We start from the raw sequence: 15881 nt of genomic DNA, 5'->3' as shown, positions 1-15881 counted from the left end.
CACAGTTTTCAGGGGCTTGGAAGTAGGTGCGGAGGAGATGTCAGGGGGAAGTTCTTTACGCAGAGAGTGGTGAGTGCGTGGAATGGTCTGCCGGCGACGGTGGTGGAGGTGGAAACGATAGGATCTTTTAAGAGACTTCTGGACAGGCTTAGAAAAATAGAGGGCCATGGGTAACCCTGGGTAATTTCTAAAGTAAGTACATGTTCAGCACAGCATTGTGGGCTGAAGGGCCTGTATTGTGCTGTAGGTTAACTAAAACAAAAAAGAAACAAACAAACAAAAGAGGCCCATTATAATAAAACAGTCAAACTTAACCTCTGTTGAGGACATTTAGAACAGCAGGTGCTGAAAGAAGAGCTGGACACCAGTCTCCCCAACTGTAAACTGTTTCATCTGCTTCTGTCTGGCAAACAGCACCGCAGCGTTAAAGACAGAACCAACAGGCTACGGGGCAGCTTCTTTCCACAAGCCTGTAGCCTTGTAAATTCCCACGTCTGTACATTGTGCCGGACTCGTAACAGAAAGATTTTTGCTCCCCCGTGTTGTGGGATGGATGTAGGGTGAAACTCAAATGAATTCAAATCCAACTCTCAGACCACGGGATATAGGAGCAGAATTAGGCCGTTTGGCCCATCGAGCCTGCTCCGCCATTCCATCACGGCTGATCCAATTTTCCTCTCGGACCCAATCTCCTGCCTTCTCCCTGTATCCGATTGTGTCCCGGGACTACCAACGACGCACACACCAAATGCTGGAGGAACCCAGCAGGGCAGGCGGCACCTGTGGGGCGGGGCGGGGGCGGGGGAAAGTACGGTGGACGTTCCGGGCCGAAACCCTTGGAAGCGTCTGCGTGTTGCTTGGATTTCCAGCATCTGCAGATTTTTCTGCCACCTGTGATAAGAATCTGTCAACCTCCGCGTCAAATATTCGTAAAGGCCTGGCCTCCACGGCTGTCCGTGGCAAAGAATTCCACAGATCCACCACTCTCCGGCTAAAGAAATTCCTCCTCATCTCCATTTTGAAAGGATGCCCCTCTATTCTGGTCTTAGAGTCTACCCATCCTCTCCGCATCCACTCTTTGGCCATTCCATGTAACAATTACGGCACGGAAACAGGCCATCTTGGCCCTTCTAGTCCGTGCCGAACTCTTACTCTCACCTAGTCCCACCGACCTGCACTCGGCCCATAACCGTCCATTCCTTCCCTGTCCATATACCTATCTAATTTAACTTTAAATGACAACATCGAACCTGCTTCAACCACTTCTGCTGGAAGCTCGTTCCACACAGCTACCACTCTCTGAGTAAAGAAGTTTCCCCTCATGTTACCCCTGAACTTTTGCCCTTTAACTCTCAACTCATGTCCTCTTGTTTGAATCTCCCCCACTCTCAATGGAAAAAGTCTATCCACATCAACTCTTATCAATCCCCCTCATAATTTTAAACACCTCTATCAAGTCCCCCCTCAACCTTCTACGTTCCAAAGAATAAAGACTAAATTAGATTATGAAGACACGCAGTCCTCTTTTATTGTCATTTAGTAATGCATGCATTAAGAAATGATACATTATTTCCTCTGGTGTGATATTACAAAACACAGGACAGACCAGGACTGAAAAAAACTAAGGAAACCACATAATTAGAACATATAGTTACAACAGTGCAACAATACCATAACTTGATGAAGAAGTCCATGAGCACAGTAAAAGTTCAAAGACTTTCAAATGTCCCACATCTCACGCAGACGGAGAGAAGGAAGTAAAACTCTCCCTGCCATGCCTGACCACGGTCCGACTCTGAGTCATCCGAAAACTTCGAGCTCTGATCAGCTCTCCGACACCGAGTACTGAGTGCCATCTCTATCCCAATGATTCGACCTCCATCTTGGTCGCCAAAAGCAGGCAGGGCCGGGGATTTTGAGGCCTTTCCTCCGAAAGATTCCCGACAGCTCAGTAAAGACAGCAGCGAACGAGCGTTTCAGAAATTTCTCCAGATGTTCCTCTGTGCTTTCACGTCTGTCTCCATCAAATCAGAAATGTCCATGGCCCCTATTTAACAGATACGATGTCATTTTTCACCGGAGGTCTGCGCACACAGTGCTCTCTCTCCTCCTGCCTTGATCCCAACTTGTTCAACCTTTCTCTGTAACTTAGGAGATGAAACCCAGGTAACATTCCAGTAAATTTTCACCTGTTCTTCAATTCGATAGGCTTCAATGAGGTTAGCCCTTCACTCTTCTGAATTCCAGTGAATAAGACCATAAGACAGGAGCAGAAGTAGGCCATTCGGCCCATCGAGTCTGCTCCGCCTTTTTATCATGAGCTGATTCATTTTATCCTATTTAGTCCCACTGCCCCGCCTTCTCACCATAACCTTTGATGCCCTGGCTACTCAGATACCTATCAATCTCTGCCTTAATTACACCCAATGACTTGGCCTCCACTGCTGCCCATGGCAACAAATTCCATAGATTCACCACCCTCTGACTAAAAAAATTTTTTCGCATTTCTGTTCTGAAAGGGCGCCCTTCAATCCTGAAGTCATGCCCTCTCGTACTAGACTCCCCCATCATGGGAAACAACTTTGCCACATCCACTCTGTCCATGCCTTTTAACATTCGAAATGTTTCTGAGGTCTCCCCTCATTCTTCTAAACTCCAAGGAATACAGTCCAAGAGCGGACAAAGCGGTCTTCATATGTTAACCTTCTCATTCCCGAAATCATTCTAGTGAATCTTCTCTGTACCCTCTCCAACGTCAGCACATCCTTTCTTAAATAAGGAGACCAAAACTGCCCACAGTACTCCAAGTGAGGTCTCACCAGCGCCTTATAGAGCGCCAACATCACATCCCTGCTCCTACACTCTATTCCTCTAGAAATGAATGCCAACATTGCATTCGCCTTCTTCACTACCGAGTCAACCTGCAGGTTAACTTTAAGGGTATCCTGCACGGGGACTCCCAAGTTCCATTGCATCTCCGAACTTTGAATTCTTTTGCCCATTTAAATAATAGTCTGCCCGTTTATTTCTTCTGCCAAAGTGCATAACCATACACTTTCCAACATTGTACTTCATTTGCCACTTCTCTGCCCATTCTTCCAATCTATCCAAGTCTCTCTGCAGACTCTCCGTTTCCTCAGCACTACCGGCCCCTCCACCTATCTTCGTATCGTCAGCAAACTTAGCCACAAAGCCATCTATCCCATAATCCAAATCGTTGATGTACAATGTAAAAAGAAGCGGCCCCAACACGGACCCCTGTGGAACACCACTGGTAACCGGCAGCCTACCAGTATAGGATCCCTTTATTCCCACTCTCTGTTTCCTGCCAATCAGCCAATGCTCTATCCACGTATGTAACTTTCCTGTAATTCCATGGGCTCTTATCTTGTTAAGCAGCCTCATGTGTGGCACCTTGTCAAAGGCCTTCTGAAAATCCAAATATACAACATCCACTGCATCTCCCTTGTCTAGCCTACTGGTAATTTCCTCAAAAAATTGTAGGAAATTTTTTACAAAAAATTGTAGAAAAGTTTGTCAGGCAGGATTTTCCTTTAAGGAATCCATGCTGAGTTCTGTCTATCTTGTCATATGCCTCCAGGTACTCTGTAACCTCATCCTTGACAATCGACTCCAACAACTTCCCAACTACCGATGTCAAGCTAACAGGTCTATAATTTCCTTCTTGCTTGCTTGCCCCCTTCTTAAATAGCGGAGTGACATTTGCAATCTTCCAGTCTTCCGGAACCATGCCAGGATCTATTGACTTTTGAAAGATCATCGCTAATGCCTCCGCAATCTCCACAGCTACTTCCTTCAGAACACGAGGGTGCATTCCATCTGGTCCAGGAGATTTATCTACCTTTAGACTATTCAGCTTCCTGAGTACTTTCTCTGTCGTAATTGTGACTGCGCACACTTCTCTTCCCTGCCACCCTTGAGTGTCCGGTATCCTGCTGTCTTCCTCAGTGAAGACTGATGCAAAATACTTGTTCAGTTTCTCTGCCATCTCCTCATCTCCCATTACAATTTCTCCAGCATCATTTTCTACCGGTCCTATATCTACTCTCACCTGTCTTTTACTCTTTATATACTTGAAAAAGCTTTTAGTATCCTCTTTGATATTATTTGCTAGTTTCCTTTCATAGTTAATCTTTTCTCTCTTAATGACCTTCTTGGTTTCCTTTTGTAAGGTTTTATAGACTTCCCAATCCTCTGTCTTCCCACTAATTTTTGCTTCCTTGTATGCCCTCTCCTTAGCTTTAACTTTGGCTTTGACTTCTCTTGTCAACCACGGTTGCATCCTTTTTCCACTCGAAAATTTCTTCTTTTTTGGAATATACCTGTCTTGCACATTCCTCACTTCTCGCATAAACGCCAGCCACTGCTGCTCTGCCGTCTTTCCCGCCAGTGTCCCTTTCCAGTCAACTTTGGCCAGTTCCTCTCTCATGCCACTGTAATTTCCTTTACTCCACTGAAACACCGACACGTCAGATTTCGGCTTCTCTTTTTCTAATTTCACAGTGAACTCAATCATGTTATGATTCTGTTTCCTAAGGTTCCTTCACCTCAATCTCTCTAATCACCTCCGGCTCATTACACAATACCCAATCCAGTACAGCCGATTCCCTAGTGGGCTCAACAACAAGCTGTTCTAAAAAGCCATCTCGCAGACATTCTACAAATTCTCTCTCTTGAGATCCAGTGCCGACCTGATTTTTCCAATCTACTCGCATGTTAAAATCCCCCACAATTATCATAACACTGCCCTTCTGACAAGCCTTTTCTATTTCCAGTTGTAATTTGTAGTCCACATCCCTGCAGCTGTTTGGAGGCCTATAAATAACTGCCATCAGGGTCCTTTTACCGCTGCTATTCCTTAGCTCAACCCATAAAGATTCTGCACCTTCCGATCCTATATCACCTTTTTCTAATGATTTAATATCATTTCTTACCAATAAAGCCATGCCTCCCCCTCTGCCTACCTTCCTATCCTTCCGATACACCGTGTATCCTTGGACGTTCAGCTCCCAGAGACATGCATCCTTTAGCCAGGTCTCAGTGATGGCCACAATATCAAACCTGCCAATCTGTAGCTGTACAACAAGATCATCCATCTTATTCCTTATGCTGCGTGCATTTAGGTACAACACCTTAAGACCAGTATTTGATATTTTTTGCTTTGATTTCACTGCAACTCATCCCAATGGCTACACATTTGCCCCATCACCTGCCTGTCTTTCCTGACATCTTTACTGCTCACTATCTTAGATATATTTCTGTTTTCCCCTTCCTCCGCTCTATCATTCCAGTTCCCATCCCAGAGCCATCAAACACTCTTCTTAGGAGAAGCCGTCAGTCCTGGAATCATTTGTCATGATCCTCCTTTGCACCCTCCCCAGTTTCAGCACATCCAGCAGCCTCTTAAAAGCCCCTCTTGCTGGGTCTGCTTCCGTTATTAGTCGCGTCGCATGACGCAGGCGATCGTGGCCTGTCCCCGACCACGATCGTTCTTGGCAAATCTTTCCACGGATCGGTTTGCCATCGGCGGCTTCTGGGCAGTGACTTTACAAGACGGGTGGACCTCCCCCCGGCCATTATCAATACTCTTCAGGGATCGTCTGCCTGCCATCAGGTGGCGGCTTAACCAGGGCTTGTGATCATGGAGCGCTGCTCGTACGACTGTTAGCCACCTGACCCTGATCTGTACGACACCCACAAAGTGCTGGAGGGACTCAGCAGGTCAGGTTTGGGTGGCTTGAATCACTTGTGTCGGTTGAATTGACTTTATTTCTTACATCCTTCACATTACGTGAGGAGAAAAAATCTTTACGTTACGTCTCCGTCTAAATGTGCAATCAGAGTAATTTATAATAAATAGAACAGTCAATATAACATAGAAATACAGCTGTATCAGTGTGAATTAATCAGTCTGATGGCCTGGTGGAAGAAGCTGTCCCGGAGCCAGTTGGTCCTGGCTTTCATGCTGCGGTACCGTTTCCTGGATAGTAGAAGCTGGAACAGTTTGTGGTTGGGGTGCCCGGGTCCCCAATGATCCTTCGGGCCCTTTTTACACCCCTGTCTCTGTAAATGTCCTGAATAGTGGGAAGTTCACATCTACAGATGTGCTGGGCTGTCCGCACCACTCTCTGCAGAGTCCTGCGATTGAGGGAAGTACAGTTCCCATACCAGGCAGTGATGCAGTCAGTCAGGATGCTCTCAATTGTGTGTCCCTGTAGAAAGTTCTTCGGATTTGGGGGCCCACACCAAACTTCCTCAACCGTCTGAGGTGAAAGAGACACTGGTGTGCTTTTTTCATCACACAGCCAGTGTGTACAGACCACGTGAGATCCTCGGTGATGTTTATGCTGAGGAACTTAAAGCTGTTCACCCTCTCAACCCCAGATCCATTGATGTCAATAATGTGTATAAAAACCAAAACATCTCCCCCCTCCCCTCCGCCCTCACCTTCAATGGTAAATATTGGTTCGAGATTGTCACGTGTACTGAGGTGCAGCGGAGATCTATCTTGTTCCCCTTTCATACAGATCGATTCATTAAAGTTAACAGTAAATTTTCCCTCACGGTACATGCACGTCGCCGCTCACAACCCTGACATCCATTTTCTGGTGGGCCTACTCAATAACTCCATGGTTCTGTAATCCTTGGGCTCGGCCGGCGGCGTTAGTCCAGGGGAAGGGAGTCTCCAGCCCTGCCAAACATGCGAAATCTCGTTTTTGTGTGGATGCTGCGTGTTGTGTCCCCCCCCCCGTTACAAACCCGTACCGCGAAATAACAGGCAGTGCAAAATATGCGATTAAACGATTGAGCTTTATAATTCTTAATTTGATTAGAGGGTCAGTAAAGAAAAGCAGAGAGAAAAAGGGCCCATTTTTGACGAAACAGTCCAATGCACAACGTTGGAGCGCACGGTTTTCCCGTCTGTTTGCTCTCCATCGATTCCCACCCCCCCCCCCCCCCCGGGCGTCGTCAACTCCCGAGCCCCATTCCTCGCCCGCTCTGTCCTGCTGTCCACGACCTCTCCGTCATCTGCCAAACAAAAGCCTCGCTCTCGGGCGCACAAGAAAGAAAAAAAACACCACTCCCCCCTCACTGGACGCCGCACGTTCCAAAGCCCCCCGTTGTCTCCAGTCATGACCCAAACACTTGCGACTCGTCGCACCAGCAGTGAAGCCTCTCCCAGGGCGTTACGATTCTATTCTGAGGCCTTGACGTCTTGACACCCAAGCCTGGTCGGTGCGAGATGGAGAGAAAGCTGTCGCCCACGTGGCAGGCTTCCCCCTCTCCACGAGTCTGATGAACCCACAGGAGCGGCAGAGACGGGCACCGACAGCGTCGAGCTGCCTTGCGGACCCCAGCTCTGGATTTTTCCCTCCGGGGGTGGGAGGGGTGGTTTCATTCCCAAAGCCCTTCCCACCAGTGGGTGTATCCGCGAGGCAGCGGAGGTTCGAGATCAGAGTTCTCCTGGGTGAGCTGCCAGCCGCGGCTGGCCAGCCCCATCTGCCCGAAGCGACTGGTTTTAAGGCGCCAGTAAACCTGCCTTCGCCTCTTCTTCTGTCGGTGGAAACAGTGCTGCTGGGCTCAGTAGCTAAGCCTCAGGCGAAGGCCAGGATCTGGGCTTGGTTTTGTCAGAGGCTGGTTGAGGCGCACGCCGTTGGGAACGTTTAATCGGTAGCGGGAGCTTGTGCCCCATTAACACCCTCGGCTATAACAACCTTAAGGAACTGGTAATCCAGTGGTTCCCCAAACACCGGACCGCAAAGCATGCGCTACTGGGCCGCGAGGAAACGATATGAGTCAGCTGCACCTTTCCTCATTCCCTGACACACCCACTGTTGGAACTTCAACATGGGGTTGCCAAGTGTCCCGTATTAGCCGGGACATCCCGTATATCGGGCTAAATAAGTTTGTCCCATACGGGACCGCCCTTGTCCCATATTCCCCCCCTAAGGTAGAGCGTTCCTGTTAAACCATTTGTAAGCCGAAATGGCGTGAAGCGATAACTGTACCATTAATTTATATGGGAAAAAGTTTTGAGCATTCCCAGCCCCAAAAAATAACCTAACAAATAACACAGAAAACCGAAAATAATGCTAGCATATAGTAAAAGCAGGAATGATAAGATAAATACGCAGCCTATATAAAGTAGAAATGACGTATGACCCAGATCCCCTCGTTCTCGGGCACACAACAAGAAAAAAAAACACTCCCTTTATTGGCCAGCACACATTCCAAAGCCCCCGTTATCTCTCGCCATGACCCAAACACTGCCACTACAGGAAAAACCATTACATTAGTGGTGAAACCTTTCCCAGGGTGTTTACATACAATATATGTCTTGAAAATTCTTTCCTTTTGCAAACATCCAGAAAAACAGAGGAGTTCCCCGAAGAATGAATGGCAGTTAAACATTAGAACCCCAAAGCACCCCCCCCCCCCACCCCGCAAGCTCCAAAAGAGGTGTCCCTGTTTCACAGCGAAGAATCATAAACACGAGCAACGGACACGAAACGCTCGAGGAGCTCAGCGCGCCAGGAGTGTGGGGCGAGCCTGCAGAGGGCAGGGTAGAGCGTTAACGGTGGCAGAGAAAGTGCAGTGCGGGCAGACGGCGAGGTCGGGAGTCCATCGTCCCACACGAGGGGACCGTTCAACTGTCTTAGAGACTTAGAAGCATAGGAAACCCACAGCACAATACAGGCCCTTCGGCCCACAAAGCTGTGCCGAACATGTACTTACATTAGTAATTACCTCGGGTTACCCATAGCCCTCTATGTTTCTAAACTCCACGTACCTATCTAAGAGTCTCTTAAAAGACCGTATCGTATCCACTTCCACCACCGTCACCGGCAGCCCATTCCACACACTCACCACTCTCTGAGGAAAAAACTTACCCCTGACATCTCCTCTGTACCTACTTCCAAGCACCTTAAAACTGTGCCCTCTCATGCTAGCCATTTCAGCCCTGGGGAAAAAGCCTCTGACTATCCACACGATCAATGCCTCTCATTAGCTTGCAACAGAAGCTGCCCCCGAGCCTGGTGGGATGTGCTTTCCGGCTTTGGTCTCTGGGAGGAGGTGGGGGGAATGCTCGGGGTGGGTGGGGTCTTCGATGGGAAGGGGCTACTTTGCCGAGGCCGTGGGGAAAACAGTATTCAGCACCACCCCCCCCCCACCGATCCTTCGCTCACATAACTGAGTATTATGATTATGAGGACAGGCAGTCCTCTTTTATTGTCATTTAGTAATGCATGCTTTAAGAAATGATAAAAATGGTTTTTCCAGAATGATAGCATAAAAAACACATGACAAACCGACTTAAAAACTAACAAAAACCACCTAATTATAACATATAGTTACAACAGTGCAAAGCAATACCGTAATTTGATCAGAACAGACCATGGCACAGTAAAAATCTCAGAGTCTCTCAAGTCCCATCGTCTCACGCAGACGGTAAACCAGGGATTCTGAGCGATTTGACGGAGAATTTTTATTTGTGCATCTCATAGAAACAGAGAAATCTGCAGCACATCACAGGCCCTTCGGCCCACAATGTTGTGTCGACCATGTAACCTGCTCTAGAGACTACCTAGAATTTCCCTGCCGCACGGCCCTCCATTTTACTAAGCTCCATGTACCTATCCAAGAGGCTCTTAATCGTATCCGCTACCGGCAGCCCATTCCACGCACTCGCCACTCTCTGTGTGGAAAAATTTACCCCTGACATCTCCTCTGTACCTACTTCCAAGCACCTTAAACCTGTGCCCTCTCGTGTTAGCCATTTTCAGCCCTGGGGAAAAGCCTCTGACTATCCACACAATCAATGCCTCTCATCACCTTATACACCTCTCATTCTCCGTCGCTCCAAGGAGAAAAGGCCGAGTTTACTCAACCTATTCTCATAAGGCACGCTCTCCAATCCAGGCAACATCCTTGTAAATCTCCTCTGCACTCTATCTCTCTATCTCGTACATAATAGAGGAAAAAATAGATCATGAATTGTTGTGTGTGTGTGTGTATATTAAATAGTTAAATTAAACAAGTCGTGCAAAAACAGAAATAAAAGTGGTGGTGAGAATTTTTTTTTTAAGAAAGCGTCTGGAGTGCGCTGCCCCAGTGCAGAGGCGAACGCATTCGAGACTTTCAAGAGGGCGTGTGGGTGGAGGGATTCGAGTTTGGGGGCCTCCTGATCTGCTCTTCAGCTGGCTTGCCTCAGCAGCATGGCGGTGAGGGACGCAGGCGGGGTCGTGGCGGGTGATTGCCTTGAGCAGGGAGTAGGGGCCGGGGGGGTCGGGGGGGACATCCCACACCGTCACTCTCCCAACACCCCCCTCTCTCTGGTTGACGCAGTTCGGTGTGACCCCTCTTCTACATGATCCTGAGTCAGGGCGAGCGGCTGCAGAGCTCGGCTGCCGACAGCCAGCTGATGGAGGACAACAGGTGGTGAGTGTTTGCGGACGGGCGGGGTGGGGGTGGTGGTGGGGGGGGAGGTGTCATCATCTCTGTCTCCCCTCCCCTCGATGCCCCTGCCTCTCCCTCCTTCCCCCCCACCTCCAACCCCGCTGGCGCCCGCTCTTCCTCACTCCCTCCCTCTGGCATCCCCACTCGACCACTCTTGTGCTGTACCTCACCTCGCCCTCTCCTCTAACCCACCCCTCATCCATCCATCTCTCTTCTCTCACTCTCCCTCGCCCCTTCTCGTCCTCTCTCTTTGACCTTCTATCTCTCTCACCCCCTCTTGCCCTCTATCTCTCCCTCACCCCCTCTATCCCTCCCTCACCTCTTCTCACCCTCCCTCGCCCCCTCTTGCCCTCTTATCTCTCTCATCCTCCCTCGCCCCTTCTCGCCCTCCCTCACCCCCTCTTGCCTTCTATCTCTCACCCCTTCTTGCTCCCCTCTTGCCCTCTATCTCTCTCTCGTCCTCCCTCGCCCCTTCTCGCCCTCCCCCGCCCTCTATCTCTGTCTCACCCTCTATTTCTCTCTCGCCCTCTCTCTCTCTCTCTCTCGCTCCCCCTCTCCCCATGCCCCCACTGCCCCTCTTTTCTCCATTCTTCCCGTGCCCTCCTCCATTGCCTCTCTCCCCCCTCTCTTTCTCTGTCTTGTCTCTCTGTGTCTGTCTCTGTCACTCTCTCACTCCCCCCAGGCTGCCATCACCACCCTCACCTCCCCGTTTGTGAGGAGGCGACGTTCCCCCTCTAGTCATCTGTCCGGGGTGAAACAGAGGGGAGAGTGGGCAATTGAGGCTCGGGATGGGGAGGGGTAAGAGGGGCGAGGAGGGGAGGGAAAGGGATGACTGGGGAGGTGAGGGGGGGGCTGGGAGGGAGAGGCTGACTGGGCAGGTGAGGGGGGTATTGGGAAGGGAGGGAATGTGAATCGGAGACGGGGAGGGGAGAAGAGTCGGGCGGACCGGCAGGGGATTAGAGGGAGGGGGCACAGGAGAAGGGAAGTCGGGGCCCAGAGGGCGGGGGATGGGGGGAGAGACGAGGTGGAAGGTCGGGTGTGAGAGGTGGGGAGACGAACAGGACGTTCCCCGTCAATGTGACCCCCCGCCCTTCCCCTCTCTGCCGTTGCCCAGGACGGAGCTGGTGTTTGCAGTGACGCGGGAGCTTCTGAAAATGCCTCAGGCCTGTCTGGCCACCCCGTCCGTCACCCCCCGGCAACCTGCTGGCCCTGTTCTCCCACTACGTGGACAGGCAGCGGCTCGGCCTGCTGGAGGCCAAGTTACAGTGAGTGTGCGGGGAGAGGGGGGGAGGACGGGATTCGGGGGGGGGGGGGACACTGCACACCCGCCAAGTCGGTCTCCTGGCGTGATACTGCGCTCCCGCCCTGCCCCAACCCTCCCCCAACTGGATCGACACTGCGCTTCACCCCGTCCGTCTACTCTCTCCCCCGTCCGTCTACTCTCTCCCCCGTCCGTCTGCTCTCTCCCCCGTCCGTCTGCTCTCTCCCCGTCCGTCTGCTCTCTCCCCCGTCCGTCTGCTCTCTCCCCCGTCCGTCTGCTCTCTCCCCCGTCCGTCTGCTCTCTCCCCCCCGTCCGTCTGCTCTCTCCCCCGTCCGTCTGCTCTCTCCCCCCCGTCCGTCTGCTCTCTCCCCCCCGTCCGTCTGCTCTCTCCCCCCGTCCGTCTACTCTCTCCCCCGTCCGTCTACTCTCCCCCCCGTCCGTCTCTCCCCCCCCCGTCCGTCTACTCTCCCCCCCCGTCCGTCTACTCTCCCCCCCGTCCGTCTCTCCCCCCCGTCCGTCTCTCCCCCCCCCGTCCGTCTCTCCCCCCCCGTCCGTCCTCTCCCCCCCCGTCCGTCTCTCCCCCCCCGTCCGTCTCTCCCCCCCCCGTCCGTCTCTCCCCCCCGTCCGTCTCTCCCCCCCCCCCGTCCGTCTCTCCCCCCCCCGTCCGTCTCTCCCCCCCCCCCGTCCGTCTCTCCCCCCCCCGTCCGTCTCTCCCCCCCCGTCCGTCTCTCCCCCCCCCGTCCGTCTCTCCCCCCCGTCCGTCTCTCCCCCCCCCGTCCGTCTCTCCCCCCCCCCGTCCGTCTCTCCCCCCCGTCCGTCTCTCCCCCCCGTCCGTCTCTCCCCCCCCGTCCGTCTCTCCCCCCCCCCGTCCGTCTCTCCCCCCCCCCGTCCGTCTCTCCCCCCCCCGTCCGTCTCTCCCCCCCCGTCCGTCTCTCCCCCCCCCGTCCGTCTCTCCTCCCCCGTCCGTCTCTCCTCCCCCGTCCGTCTCTCCTCCCCGTCCGTCTCTCCTCCCGTCCGTCCTCTCCCCCGTCCGTCTCTCCCCGTCCGTCTGCTCTCTCCCCGTCCGTCTGCTCTCTCCCCCCGTCTGCTCTCTCCCCCGTCCGTCTCTCCCCCGTCCGTCTCTCCCCCGTCCGTCTCTCCCCCGTCCGTCTCTCCCCCGTCCGTCTCTCCCCCGTCCGTCTCTCCCCCGTCCGTCTCTCCCCCGTCCGTCTCTCCCCCGTCCGTCTACTCTCTCCCCCGTCCGTCTACTCTCTCCCCCGTCCGTCTACTCTCTCCCCCGTCCGTCTACTCTCTCCCCCGTCCGTCTCTCCCCCCGTCCGTCTCTCCCCCCGTCCGTCTCTCCCCCCGTCCGTCTCTCCCCCCCGTCCGTCTCTCCCCCCGTCCGTCTCTCCCCCGTCCGTCTCTCCCCCCGTCCGTCTCTCCCCCGTCCGTCTCTCCCCCGTCCGTCTCTCCCCCGTCCGTCTACTCTCTCCCCCAGTCCCGTCTACTCTCTCCCCCAGTCCGTCTACTCTCTCCCCCGTCCGTCTACTCTCTCCCCCCCCGTCCGTCTACTCTCCCCCCCCGGCCATCTACTCTCTCCCCTCCTCCACTCTCTCTCTCCCCCCCCCGCCCCCGTCCATCAGCGCTCCCTCTCTCCCCCACCTCGGTCCATCAGCGCTCCCTCCCTCCCCCACCTCCCCCCGGTCCGACTGTGCGCTCCCCCCCTCCCATCTGTGGTTTCCCCATGGGACGATATGCGTTTTGTTGGACTTTAATTTGATTATTGTACACACCCTCTTTTAGACCTTAATGCCTCCTCCTTTTCCCCCCTCCCCTCAGACTCTCAGTCAAACCCTCGGTAGAGGAAGTCGGCGGCTGGGTGGGGGGACTCTGCGGCCTCTGCACGGATCCCGGTGACACCGGACAGGAGTCTCCCCGGCCACGGTGGCAATATCTCTCTCCCCCCCACCCCCTCCATCTATACCGGACGAAGAGGTGTACCCGGCGATGACGGGCCCCAGGTCTCCCGCGGCGACACGTCTCCCTGGCGACGGCGGGCGGGGGTTCTCCACTGGCGACCTGCGTGCCCACTGGGGGGGGGGGCCAGATGTGTCACCCTGGCAACGGCAGCGGATAAACTTCCCGCTGTGCAGTTTGCTTCAGGAGCACTGATGGGGGGTGGGGGGGGGTGATTGCTCATTCACGTCAAACGTTCCCTTCACCCCCCCCAAACACCCAGCCACGTATCTCTTCCCCTCTTTTTTTAAACACCCCCCCCCCCACCCCGTTGTCCCCGTCGGTGTTGGTCATCCTGGTATCCTCTCTCTGGCTCTCCCCCCAGCCTGGCACCACCTCTCCCCCCAGTACATCCAGCCGCCTGTTTCCGACACGAGCCCGCCGCCCCCGCGGTGGGTACAGATCCTATTTTGAGTAGACTGGCTTTATACGTGCCTGCACTGGCCAGGGGGAGGCTCCAATACCCACCCCTCCCCGGCCGTGAGTCTCTCTCCCTCCCTCTGTCCTCACCCCCTCCCCCCCCGCGCTGACCTGTGTGTGTGTGAGGTGACATTAGTTATACCTGGGGCGATATTTGCTATGCCCTCAAGCGCACACACCCCCTTGCTGGTCTGTTCCTCGTCTTCCCCCTGTCCATGCCTCTCCCCCCCCCCCCATCCTCGCCCGTTCCTGACACCTTCCTCCGTCCCTGACCCCCTCCTCCCTGGCCTGTTCCTGACTCCCTCCTCCCTCGCCCGTCCCTGATGACCCTCCCTCACCCGTCCCCCCCTCCTCCCTCGCCCGTCCCCGACCCCTCCCTTCGTCCATCCCTGACCCCCTCCTTCCTGGCCTGTTCCTGACGCCCTCCTCCCTCGCCCGTCCCTGACGACCCTCCCTCACTCGTCCCCCCTCCTCCCTCACTCGTCCCCCCTCCTCCCTCACTCGTCCCCCCTCCTCCCTCACTCGTCCCCGACCCCTCCCTTCGTTCGTCCCTGACCCCGTCCTTCCTGGCCTGTTCCTGACGCCCTCCTCCCTCGCCCGTCCCCGACCCCCTCCCCCACTGACTGCCCCCTATGACTCCCCCTTGACCCTCTTGCCCCTCCCTTCCCTCGACCCCAGTCACAGGGGAACTTGTCTGCACACTATTAAATAACGTTTTGCTTTTTACAAAATGTAATCTAGTTAAATGTTTTTAAACGCCAGAATTAATTTCTTTTTTTCTCTTTTTTTTTTGTTGCTTTCATTAAAAACGAACTATTCTTTTTGGGCGTGCTGCCTTCTTTCTAATGGGGCGGGAGGAGGGGTGCAGGCCCTTCAGCCCAGCGTGGTGCTGCTAGCCCAGGCCCCTTGGTGCCGGTGTGGCCTGAGGGAGCTGGGTACGTTCCTGAGGGACCCAGTCGGGCTGGATCAACCGCTGCCCCCCCACACCACCACCACCCGAGGGTAGACCAGTCCTTGGACCGGAGGGGGGGGCGGATTCAAAAGGGACCCGAAGGGGTCGGACGAGAGCCAGGACCTGCCCCTCGAAGGGGTCTGCATGATGGGTGGGGTCGGGGCCACTGGACGGTAGTGGTGATGGTTTCCATACCCTCTTTCCAGGCTGAAAACTCAGCACACTCCTCCAGGACAACAGGTGCAGGAGTAGGCCATTCGGCCCTTCGAGCCAGCACCACCATTCACTGTGATCATGGCTGATCATCCACAATCAGTACCCCATTCCTGCCTTCTCCCCATATCCCTCAACTCCGCTATCTTTAAGAGCTCTATCCAACTCTTTCTTGAAGGCATCCAGAGAATTGGCCTCCACCGCCTTCTGAGGCAGAGCATTCCACAGAACCACAACCCTCTGTGTGAAAAAGTTTTTCCTCAGCTCCGTTCTAAGTGGCCTACCCCTTATTCTTAAACTGTGGGCTCTGGTTCTGGGACTCGCCCAACATCGGGAACATGTTTCCTGCCTCCAGCGTGTCCAATCCCTTAATAATCTTATATGTTTCAATCAGATTCCCTCTCATCCTTCTAAGTTCCAGTGTATACAAGCCCAGTCGCTCCAATCTTTCAACATATGACAGTCCTGCCATCCCGGGAAATAACCTTGTGGACTTACGCTGCACTCCCTCAATAGCAAGAATGTCCTTCCTCAAATTTGGAGACCAAAACTGTGCACAAT

The 15881-nt window shown here is 53.7% G+C and overlaps 2 protein-coding genes across 2 annotated transcripts in view; one reads left to right on the top strand and one right to left on the bottom strand.

The window, feature by feature from the left end:
- Nucleotides 1-11748, top strand: part of patl1 (PAT1 homolog 1, processing body mRNA decay factor) — a 57227-nt gene extending 45479 nt beyond the window's left edge. Inside the window, 3 exon segments of the mRNA XM_072275541.1 lie at nucleotides 10381-10461; nucleotides 11594-11663; nucleotides 11665-11748. Of these exon segments, the coding sequence (XP_072131642.1) occupies nucleotides 10381-10461; nucleotides 11594-11663; nucleotides 11665-11748 (235 nt within the window).
- Nucleotides 11749-13566: 1818 nt separating this feature from the next.
- Nucleotides 13567-15881, bottom strand: part of LOC140208058 (retinol-binding protein 5-like) — a 91913-nt gene continuing 89598 nt past the window's right edge. Inside the window, exon 3 of the mRNA XM_072276584.1 lies at nucleotides 13567-13809. Within this exon, the coding sequence (XP_072132685.1) occupies nucleotides 13567-13809 (243 nt within the window). The remainder of the gene's footprint in view (nucleotides 13810-15881) is intronic.

The sequence above is a fragment of the Mobula birostris genome, chromosome 13 (assembly GCF_030028105.1).
Source record: "Mobula birostris isolate sMobBir1 chromosome 13, sMobBir1.hap1, whole genome shotgun sequence".
NCBI classification, from domain to species: domain Eukaryota; kingdom Metazoa; phylum Chordata; class Chondrichthyes; order Myliobatiformes; family Myliobatidae; genus Mobula; species Mobula birostris.
This window is presented reverse-complemented; position numbering and strand designations above follow the sequence as displayed.